This window comes from Poromitra crassiceps (assembly GCF_964638095.1).
Source record: "Poromitra crassiceps genome assembly, chromosome: 15".
NCBI classification, from domain to species: domain Eukaryota; kingdom Metazoa; phylum Chordata; class Actinopteri; order Beryciformes; family Melamphaidae; genus Poromitra; species Poromitra crassiceps.
Window position 1 is genome coordinate 33,069,679 of NC_139634.1, and position 12,500 is coordinate 33,082,178.

The following is a 12,500-nucleotide window of genomic DNA, read 5'->3' on the forward strand; positions in this document are numbered from 1 at the left end:
ACAGACAGTGTCCTCATCATCTCCTAGCTGTTGGCTTAATGACATGGAGGATGGGCCCTGGCAGCACAGGGTGGGATGGTGTGACTCTCTGGCTCTGCCTGTCTGGCTCTGTGACCCAGTCGGTCGCTCCAGGAGCTCCAGCCAGCCCACCCAGCCACTGCCACCGCCATGCCCAGAGAGGAGGGCCCAATCTGGGCTAGAGGGCGGAGCTGGAAAGTCGGTCTGCCGCTTTGGGCTCTATTCAGGACAGGCGCCGAGCCATGCCCAACCCCACCACCTGAGCATGAGCAAATCCTGGCACCGCCCAGCCTGACAGCATGTGTGTATATTATGTTTGTGTCAGTACATCCCCATCTGCAGAGATGGCAGTCACACGGGCCTTTGTTAAAAGAGGATTTATATAACTTAACTTAACCAAAGACCGGCTAATCATTTAATCTAATCATAATAAAACTATGTTACCATGGCAACACAGGTCCAGTTAAACAACTACACCTGCAAATAGCCTCCATTTAAAGCAGTAGGTATATGCCTGTGCCTGCTCAACACAGCGCATCACATCCTCCTACCCATGATGCCTAGCGACGGAATGCATCAGCACAGGTCGAGCATGTACTGTATCTCAGATCAGTGGGGCTGAATTAAACATGGCCGGGCCTCATAAATAGTGCATAGGGCCGGCGCTCTGGGGAGCTGATCCGGGACCAGCAGGGTTGGAAGCCCCAGCGCCCAGCAGGAGAAACACAACTACAGCTCGCCGAGGAGACATCTCCGAGAGTGAGTGCGTGCACGCAAGCAGGCAGCCATGTACGCAGTGTCCCCTCTCGCCGCATGCTTCATGAATAGTAATACCCTGCATGAACGCTCTGCTCGCCTGGTAAGTATTCCTTGTGTACAGAGAAAGTGCGCGTGGCGCGTGTGAAAACGCTTTGTATTTCCTGCTCCCTCACACCGACTTTCATGCATAATAGCTTTGACGTTTTTTTGGTACGCGTCGCGCCCCCCCGGAGATGAGAGGTGAAGTCTGCGTTTTTGTTTGAGCGCTTTGTTTTTGTGACTGCAGAGCTGGCCAAGAGCAATTTTCCTTTTTGGTTAAGGGTGCCGACGTGTTGGCTTGGAATGATGCATAGGAGATGATGTGCTCAGTGACACGCGCGTACGTACACCAGATTCTGCAGTACGATGGCACTTTGCTCAGTGAACTAGACAGTGGAGTCACATAAGTCTCCCTGCTTGTCTTTTCTTGTTGCATTGAGATGCCAGGTTCATGCCTTGAGTCTTAATATGAAGTGATGCCATATTGTCTGTAATAACTGTGTGCACAGATTGCAGCCTGTCTGCCGCCCTAATACTTTCTTTTTTCCTTCTTCTATTTTCCTCCTTGCACATCACATGATCACACTATGATCACAGGGATATTGAGCATTGCTTTCATTAGTGTTGTTGATTACCATATCCAACTGTTGTGCCTACTGTGATTGGCTCTCGATAAGGGTGTCCGCTAAATCTGTCAAATTCAAAAACATCAAATTGTAAGGGGAACATCTCTTTGGGGGGGGGGGGTGGTTGTGGTGCATGCGCGCTCTTCTGACCTGGTCTCCAGTGGGACGTTGCTGTTGAGCACCCAGCTGTCTTGTAGCTGGACCGACTCGGGGGTGGTGGGCCCGTCCCCGGTGCCTGGAGCGGGGGCGTGGATGGGGTTGCGTCCCCCCCTCAGGGTGTTTCTGTTCAGGCTGTTGGCAGAGTGGTGGGATAAGGTCTGGTGGTTGTGCGGAGGGGGCAGCGGGGGCCGCAGCGTGGACTGACTGTGGTGGTTGGCAGCCCCTGGAGAGAGAGAGAGAGAGAGAGAGAAGAAGAGAGAGAAACTTCAGAGATGTAGGCTACTTTGAAAAGCAAGTCACCTCACTGTGGTTTGAACTCCAACTTCACACACACATATATTCTTTTGTGACGGAAATAATGTTGAATTTCACATGAAGGGCATGAAATGCTATAAATCCATTTTACGATCAAAAACATTTCAGGGTGTTTTGTGCTCAGTATAAAATACAAATTTATACTAAAATAGTATAGCAATGTTTTCTGAAATATTATAATGGTTTTCACAGAATTGTGTTGCTAGGGAACAGTTAGGAACCTAGCTTATGTCCTGTCAGTTATTGTTCTGTACTAGCAAACACTGCAACAGGAAGTAAGCTGGGGGGGGATTTAGAATGTTTATGTTGTCGAGTTGAAACCGTCTATAAGTATTTTGTAAAGCTCTCCAGCTAACTAACATTCTATTCTTTGCTTTACTCTCAATGATTTTTCAGTCAGATGAAGGCTGGATTCAAAGTGTCCAAAAAAAGACGTCGCTCCTACTCTTAACCACTTCTCCTTGACCAGGATGGAAAACGTCTTGGGGTCAAGGAAAGATGTGAAGGAGAATTAGGACTTAGGAATTACGACACAGAGGTGCTAAAATAATCCCAATGCACTTACACTAGGCTTCGTCAGGCTCAGAATACCACCTAGTGACTAAAACACTAGCTAGCAGGCAAGTACCAGTCACACTGATTTCAATGGCGAAATCCATGTTGAAATCTGTTGCTTGGTTGCTGAGAAAAGTGTGTTTTTCCACGTTAGCAAGCTAATCAAGCTAGTACCGATTAGCTTTCCGTAAGAAATTGTGGGGCGGCATTATCGGCTTTGCTCGTAAAGGATGCGTAAAGGATGCGGTTCGGTGTATCCTACGCTAAAGGAGCGAAGTCAGGAAGCATTGAAGCTCCTTTCCTTAGCGTTTGAACAGCACTTCATGGCTGCCAATACAGTACTTCCTCGTCATGTCGTGCAGTTATGCTTTGTTCACACCCTACGCCAACCATACGCCAAAGCCACGCTAAAGCCACGCTAAAGCCACGCTAAAGCCACGCTAAAGCCACGCTGAAGCTGAGCTCACGCTAAACAGGTCGCACAAGAAGGACTCTCTTTTCCTCAGCGCCTTGCTCGGAGCTGCTCCTCCGGCCCCTCCCCCCCCCTTGCCTTGCATTGACTTCATGCCTGGCACGTCGGCTGCTGTGCGCTGCATGCTTGGAAAATAGAACAGAAGCTGAAACTGTTGGTTCAGCGTAGCTTTAGCGTGGCTTCAGCGTGGCGTGGCGTGCGGCTGGTGTGAACGGACTCGCCTGTTAACAAGGACGCCGAAATGAAACTGCGCGCGTGGCTTCAGCGTGGCTTCAGCGTGGGATTGGCGTATGGTGTGAACGTGCACTTAGGAACCTTCCTAAGTGAAGATAGGGGGTGGTGGGGATCGATCGCAGTCACATTTTCCAAATGGTGGATCTTTACTTATTTTGGACTGAAAGTCTCACCTGTTCAGACTGCCTCTGCTAAATAGAAAAATCCATTACATTGAAATCCATGCAACAATAATCACATTTTCACTTTTCAAGGTTTTGTGTTTTATTCTCAGTGCACTCGCCCACTCCGAAGTCTTTCTTTCGCCACTTCTTTCCCGTTTCTTTTTTCGAAGCCGAGAGGACGAGGGAAAGTGTGTGTGAGACGAGCAGTATTAGAGCACTCAACACAGTGTGCGCCCTCATCTCTTGCTCTCAGACTTGGGGGAACATGTTGTCAGCTAGAAACCAATACCAGCCCTTCCAACACTGAGCTAATGGACTGCTGAGTGAGAGAGCTGAAAAACAAACCCCGATGACTCAGACAGGAACACCCATTCACACATCAGCTCTCATACCTCTCCCTCTCGCTCTCTTTGTCTAGGGGCTCTCAGCCTGCCTTGTGTGTGTGTGTGTGTGTGTGTGTGTGTGTGTGTGTGTGTGTGTGTGCGTGTGTGTGTGTGTGTGTGTGTGTGTGTGTGTGCGTGTGTGTGTGTGTGTGTGTGTGTGTGTGTGTGTGTGTGCGTGTGTGTGTGCGTGCGTGTGAGTGCGTGTGTGTATGAGAGTGAGTGTGTGTGTCTCTGTGTGTGTGTTGCAGGGGGTGCATTGTTACAGAGAAATCAATAGACCACATACTGTACTGATACAGGAGAGCTTGGCATACTTGCATGTCTTCTTGAGCATTTTCACATAGTGTACTTTGTGTTGGGGGTTGTCACGATGCTAGAACTTCTAACTTCGATACCGACGCCAGAGATGCTCACAAGTCATTTTTGCAAGTCCATGTCAAGTCTCAAGTCTTTGAGCTCGAGTCCAAGTCAAGTCTCAAGTCTTTGAGGGGCAAGTCCATGTCAAGTCTCAAGTCTCTTATGGATGAGCATTCTATCATCTGCTGCATACCACGGGGGGGGGGGGGGGGGATACAACACATCAAGAGGCATACAAATAAACGATGGACAGACGCACGCTTCTCCATCATCTTGGCCTGATAAAAACGTTGCACTTACACAGCAGATTAGCCCTGATCTAGTCTTGCAGTAACCAGCAGTAGATACTGTACATATCTACGTCTGGGGCACAACTCCTGCAAGCAGGGGCGCCGCCAGGGATTTTGGGCCCCATGACAGGACATAGCATGGGCCCCACTGATGCCGGCGTCCGAAGGGCGCCGGCGAAAAATTTGGGCTGTTTGAAGCTGATTTAGAGGATAATATCGCATTTTAAATTATATTAGGATAACACTGTAGTGTTGTCATTATTCAGTCTTAACCATCAATATTTGCTCCTTTTCTCACCCACCTTCATCTCACTCTCATCCCTGTTGAATCATCATACTCTCTCTCTGCTCTGAATACACCAGAGGGAACAAAGAAATACTATCAACTAATGACTAGAAATAATATTGATACACATGTGGAGTCCAACAGGAGTGTTTAGCATGAGACTGTTGTGATATCATTATTCAGTCTTAATATCATTATGTTCTCCTTTTCTCATTGGCTGTCATTTGTGGGCTGCTTTTCCTTTCATATAATGGTCATTATGTGGACAAATAAATTGTGTTGATCCTTCTTATTTTTTTATTACTATTATTATTATTATTAGTATTATTATTAGTATTACAAATAAATCCCCACAGACCCACTGCAATTGTGCCAACTACCATGTCATTCAACACAATGCTGCTCCTGTGTGTGTGTCTCACCTCCTTCATCAGTTAGGAGGACTGGTTCATTGGAAGGTGCCGGTGGGGGGGGGGGGGGGGGGGGGGCTGTGTCTGATTCTGCATCTGTTGTGTTAGGCAAGAGCCAGGCAGGGACAACTGATTTATATGAACGGCTTGCAAACAATTGTTTGCATTGATTAAATGTTCGCTAGACAGGACAGGAGGGAAATGTAAACACTCTGTAAAGTAAGCATATTTCACTAAGGTCTAACAGGGTAATTTCCAGTAGTTAAGAAAAGTTGAATAAATGTTCAGATGGCGCCAGACAGACTACTAGACAGTTCTCTAGGTTAACAGAGTGATTCACGTAGCGTAGGCTATCTGCCTCGCCTCACACAGAGACAGGCAGACAGCTGCACCAGTCCAGCTCACTCACCTGCCTTCCTATAAAACTGCGTGAGGCACTGTTGTCCTCTTTTTTCTCTCTGCTCTCTTTCTTTTTGAAACCTGACTTTGCTTTTGGCATGTTGCTGGTTGCGTCTCCTCTCTGCTCTCTCCTCTCATCTGATCTCAGCGCGTACTGCGTAGTGCTGCTGCTGCCCCACGCTGCCTGGATGGGAGGCGTGCCTATTTTTCCTGTCAGCCAGGCAGGGAGAAACCATTTCTTGAAAATCGAAGGGGGGGGGGTGTGTGCAAGAGGATTTTTTCTTTTTTTGCCAAAAAGAAGCAATTCGTTTTACTAGTACATTGAATAAAATAGTATATTCATTACAATAGGTTAATAATTTAATACTGCAAAAAATTGCCTAGTGTCCAAGCTTTTAGGGCCCTTGAAGCTTTTAGGGCCCCTGTCAGCTTCAAGGGCCCTTAGAATCGTCCTACCTTTCCCCCCCTATACGGCGCCCCTGCCTGCAAGGTGGTTAAGGACCGCCCCCTCAGGCCAAAGCAAAATGTGTGACAGACATATGAATTGACCAACCACGGACATCGTTATTTGCGTGACGCAACTCATAGGGCGGTACATTTTGGATGATGCACCAATGCACGCAGACAGTCAGACTTCCCTTACGGCCCAACCAATCAGAGGGCTGCTGCAACTTTTCTTGCGGCAAAACCCGGAAATGCTGACTTGTGACCACGTGAGACTACCCCTGCTTCTAGTCATCAGCCTATCAGAACACTTTGAGCTTGTTGAAGCAACAGATACCCACCAGAATCTGTAGTATGTTTGATTTGCCATTAAGAGAAAGCACTGCTATACTGTTGCAAATCAGTATTGTATCTATTTCAAATCTTTAGTATTGATACTTATCGAGAATCAATACTTTTGACAACCTTACTTTAGTAAGTGTTCTCATCTTTATTGATAAAAGGAAGTATGCATTAGGAGTATTTATAGACTTAAAAAAAGCATTTGATACAATCGATCATGACATCTTGTTAAAGAAAATGGAGAGGTATGGTATTAGAGGAGTGGGCCTCAACTGGCTGAAAAGCTACATTGAGAACAGACAGCAATTTGTACAGTTAGGTGATTTCAGATCTACTTGCTTAGAAATGACATGTGGGGTGCCACAAGGTTCCATTTTAGGTCCAAGATTGTTCATATTGTATATTAATGACATCTGTAGAATATCAAATATCCTGAAATTTGTTGTTTTTGCAGATGACACCAATATTCTTTGCTCTGGAGAGAATCTGCATCAGTTATTGGAGGTTGTCTCATCAGAAATGGGAAAGTTAAAGCGGTGCTTCGACCTGAACAAATTATCGCTAAATTGAAAGAAAACCAAGTTTATGTTGTTCGGTAAAAGAAGGGTCCACTTGAACACCCCAGTCGTAGTAAAGATCGATAATGTTGATCTAGAAAGAGTTTTTGAGAACAGTTTTTTGGGGATAATCTTGGACCACAATTTATGTTGGAAACCCCACGTTAAGTTTGTATGCTCTAAACTGTCAAGAAATATTGGTGTCTTAGGTAAAACTAAAAACATTCTGAACCTGAAATCACTGTACATGCTGTACTGCTCGCTTATTTTACCCATCCTGAATTATTGTGCGGAAATCTGGGGGAATACCTATAAAAGTACCCTTCAGACATTATGCACACTGCAAAAAAAAGCAATAAGGATTGTTCATAAGGTAGGTTATTTGGAACACACTAACACACTATTTATAAAGTCAAATGCATTGAAACTGATGGATTTGATTGATTCGAAAACTGCACTAATTATGTTCAAAGCGAGGAACAATCTACTTCCTGGTAATATTCAAAAAATGTTTGCAGACAGAGAAGGATGCTATGATTTAAGAGGTAAATATAATTTGAAACAGCCGTGTGCTCGCACTACTCTTAAGAGCATGTGTATTACAGTCTATGGGGTGACTCTTTGGAACAGACTGGATGACAGGATCAAAGAAAGTTCTAGTATCTCTATTTTCAAATCTAATTTAAAAAAATATTTAATCAAGAAATACATTGAATCTTGAGTTACTCGGATTCTTGCTGTTTTTTGGCAATGTCCTTTTTTCTTCCTGGTAGAGAATTACTGTGTTATTGGTGGGTGTATGTACCTGGTCTGATGTGTATTCTGTACATTAATATACATATATGTATAAAAATTATTGTATGTGTAATGAGGTTATTATGCATATAATGTATAATATATGGTGTACATGATGTATATTATATTGTAATATACATTATGTAAAGAATTGTTGTGTACATTGGATGGATTCTTGGATGCATTGCTTCAACACAGGTTGATATCAAAGCATTGGGTTTTTGGGGTAATGTTGGATTGTAGTATTGGGAATGGGTATTGATAGGGATGTGTAGGTGGATTTATGATGTATGTGTATGGGTAAGTTTATGTACGTTTGTGTATTTACATGCATATATATGTATGTATGTGTATGCATGAGCATGTGGGGAGGAGCGTGAGAGTTGGGATATGCATATAATATAGGGATGTATGATTTTGTTTATGAATGATTTGGGGGCAGGACTCGATAAGCCTAGGCTTCTTCCTGCCCCTTTTCAAACAGTTCACCTTTTTATGTTTGAGTTTATGTATTTTCCTTTTGATGAAGTCTATTAGACTGTTATGTTTACTGTTTTTGTTTTCACTTTATGTATTGTTTTAACTTCAATCAATCAATTGTAATTTAAGCTGTTTGAATGGAAATGTCAGCTGCTGTTTTGCAAACCGCAGTGACTCATTGATGTTACATTCGGCTTTGAATTCTAGCTTTACAACATGGCGTCGCCTTTCTTATCAATACTATGCATGATGCTTTCATCATTGTTTTACACATCTAAGCGCTGCATACATTATAGTGATTGTGTTTGTTTACACGTTGTCTCTGTCATATCGATCAAAGGATGGAGTAAAGCGCAGATATGCAGGCGCACGCACGTGAGCGGGAAACATCACAAACAATTGGTTTTACAAAGCGGCGCTATCGCAACATGCCCTCCTCCATTTTCTCCTTATCCCCTCTTGAGTATGATAAGAACAGAAACAAAGTGTGAGAGGAGGAGAGGAGAGCGGATGTGTCTCCTGTCCTCTTCTCGGCTTTGATAATTGACAGTCAAGGGATTTGCTGTGCACACACAAACAAATACACACACACACACACGCGCACACACACACACACACACACACAAAACATGCATCCGCAGCAAAATAAAACATACACGCAAGCATATAGTCAGAGTCAAGTGTCGAGCACACGCATGCATCCCCTCATGCTAATGTGCGGTATAAACAGGCTCATCTTAAAGTGTATAGTGGTGTGTCTACACCTAGGGGGCAGGCTTACTTGGTCACGTTGAGGCCAATACGGAAGTACCTCGAATGGCCACTTGAGGCTGGCTGCAAAAGCGAGTCAGTCCCTATTCACTCCCAGGTTAAAACGGACGGCTTTACAGCATAAATAAGCGTTATAATAAATAACTGTTTACAGACTGGTTAAAAAAAATAGCTTTGGGAATAGACGATACAAAAGACTATTCTTTGGGCGTGATTTGACAGGTCGCCTGTCTGGCGATAGACTCAGTTCTCAGTCTCTATTCGCTGGGAGCCGAGACTAGTCCAGTGATCGCGCAGCTCGCCGATCACGGACCAACAGTAGGCGGAGCTGCGGCTCTGGGAAACCTCTGGTCTCGCGCCATCTCACAACCAAGATGGCCCCGGCCAAAACGCTTAACTAGAGGCTTCAAAACGAGAGATCACAAACCAATGGGTGATGTCACACTTACCCCGCCCATCTCTTTTATACAGTCTATGGCAGGGATACTCAACTTGCTTTGCACAGGGGCCACTTTCGTGAAATGATAGAAGGCCAGGGGCCAGTTAATAAACAATCAATATACATTTTTCTGTAGCGGATTGTAGGTTTTTGGGGTGTCAGCCGGAGTTTAGTCTGACAATGTTGTGCACACCGGATAGTTAGTTAGGTTAAGTACATACATAAGTGCCTGGGTAGCGAGCAGACGGCGGCATTTGACAATTTAGCAGCTAAATCATAGATTATTGAAAGATATTCCATATTCCAGACTGAAATGCTGTAACAGAAGTGGAGTATTGGCCAGAATGACATGAACATTTGGACACTTATTCAGCGGGTATCTTGCATGTTGCGTTCAGGTGCACTGTCATTTTTTTTTTTTTTTGCAATTCCATCGTGGGCCAGATGTGGCCCGCGGGCCGCCAGTTGAGTATCACTGGTCTATGGTCTACTCTACACCACCACACGCCTGCATGCCAGCTTCCTCCACCAGCGCACTTCTCCCTCCCTCTCTCCCCCCCTCCTGGATGTGTGCTCAGTGCAGATAGGGGGTGGGGTTGTGGGGTGCAGTGCGCTCCCATGGAGGAGGTGACCTGATTCGTCTGCACTGCCACAGTGGGGGACGCAGGTGTCACCCACATACACCTGAAGAACAGATGCTTGTGAAAGGAGAGAAGAAGGGAGGAGGAGACGGAGAGGAGAGTGAAAGGTGGAGAAACCTAAGCTCTCTGCTTGACGGGATGGACAGGAAACATCTGTCGGCACATGCAGAGATGCTCTCAGGAGAGAGACAGTCACGCCCACGCATGCAAACATACATGCTGTTACACACTTAGTCACACCCACACATCATGCAAACATACATGCTGTTACACACTCAGTCACACCCACGCATGCAAACATACATGATGTTACACACTCAGTCACACCCACGCATCATGCAAACATACATGCTGTTACACACTCAGTCACACCCACGCATGCAAACATACATGCTGTTACACACTCAGTCACACCCACACATCATGCAAACATACATGCTGTTACACACTCAGTCACACCCACGCATGCAAACATACATGCTGTTACACACTCAGTCACACCCATACATCATGCAAACATACATGATGTTACACACTCAGTCACACCCACGCATCATGCAAACATACATGATGTTACACACTCAGTCACACCCACACATCATGCAAACATACATGCTGTTACACACTCAGTCACACCCACACATCATGCAAACATACATGCTGTTACACACTCAGTCACACCCACGCATCATGCAAACATACATGCTGTTACACACTCAGTCACACCCACGCATCATGCAAACATACATGATGTTACACACTCAGTCACACCCACACATCATGCAAACATACATGCTGTTACACACTCAGTCACACCCACACATCATGCAAACATACATGCTGTTACACACTCAGTCACACCCACACATCATGCAAACATACATGCTGTTACACACTCAGTCACACCCACACATCATGCAAACATACATGCTGTTACACACTCAGTCACACCCACGCATCATGCAAACATACATGCTGTTACACACTCAGTCACACCCATACATCATGCAAACATACATGCTGTTACACACTCAGTCACACCCACGCATCATGCAAACATACATGCTGTTACACACTCAGTCACACCCACACATCATGCAAACATACATGCTGTTACACACTCAGTCACACCCACACATCATGCAAACATACATGCTGTTACACACTCAGTCACACCCACGCATCATGCAAACATACATGCTGTTACACACTCAGTCACACCCACACATCATGCAAACATACATGCTGTTACACACTCAGTCACACCCACACATCATGCAAACATACATGCTGTTACACACTCAGTCACACCCACACATCATGCAAACATACATGCTGTTACACACTCAGTCACACCCACACATCATGCAAACATACATGCTGTTACACACTCAGTCACACCCACACATCATGCAAACATACATGCTGTTACACACTCAGTCACACCCACACATCATGCAAACATACATGCTGTTACACACTCAGTCACACCCACACATCATGCAAACATACATGCTGTTACACACTCAGTCACACCCACACATCATGCAAACATACATGCTGTTACACACTCAGTCACACCCACACATCATGCAAACATACATGCTGTTACACACTCAGTCACACCCACACATCATGCAAACATACATGCTGTTACACACTCAGTCACACCCACACATCATGCAAACATACATGCTGTTACATACTCAGTCACACCCACACATCATGCAAACATACATGCTGTTACACACTCAGTCACACCCACACATCATGCAAACATACATGCTGTTACATACTCAGTCACACCCACACATCATGCAAACATACATGCTGTTACATACTCAGTCACACCCATACATCATGCAAACATACATGCTGTTACACACTCAGTCACACCCACACATCATGCAAACATACATGCTGTTACACACTCAGTCACACCCACACATCATGCAAACATACATGCTGTTACACACTCAGTCACACCCACACATCATGCAAACATACATGCTGTTACACACTCAGTCACACCCACACATCATGCAAACATACATGCTGTTACACACTCAGTCACACCCACACATACGATATTTTAACAATATTTTTTTTAACAAAAGTAAATAATTTTTATGTATTTATTTATCATTTATTTAACCATGTGAGTCCCGTTGAAATCGAAACCTCTTTTCAAGGGAGCCCTGGGAAAATACCGGAAAAATAGACTTTCATTTGAAATACACAAAATACAAAACAAATGCTGTTTTTGGAAATTGTTATTATAATAACTAGAAAACAACATGGAAGATAATGCTTCTCTTGCAATAGAATGTGTCACACTGTCACAAACTAAATGTTTGTTGCATGGTGAAAGAAAAATAAAGTATACAATCTATTTCTTAAATAACTCATGCTCAATGGTCCCTAAACTTATGTAATCTTATGTACCCCTTGAGCTGTTTTGCCATGCCAGTAGTAGTCTACCCCCTCACTCATGCGTGTTGATTCTGCTAAATTTGTTCTATTATTATTCAGGAGCAAATTGTTTTTTTTTTGTTTGTTTTTACG

General features: G+C 44.6%; 1 protein-coding gene across 1 annotated transcript in view; it reads right to left on the bottom strand.

The window, feature by feature from the left end:
* LOC310790563 (teneurin-2-like) overlaps positions 1–12,500 on the bottom strand; it is a gene marked incomplete at both ends in the record, with an annotated part of 240,232 nt that overhangs the window by 73,421 nt on the left and 154,311 nt on the right. The window contains one exon of the mRNA XM_083652265.1: positions 1,593–1,824. Coding sequence (XP_083508391.1) covers positions 1,593–1,824 — 232 coding nt within the window. The remainder of the gene's footprint in view (positions 1–1,592; positions 1,825–12,500) is intronic.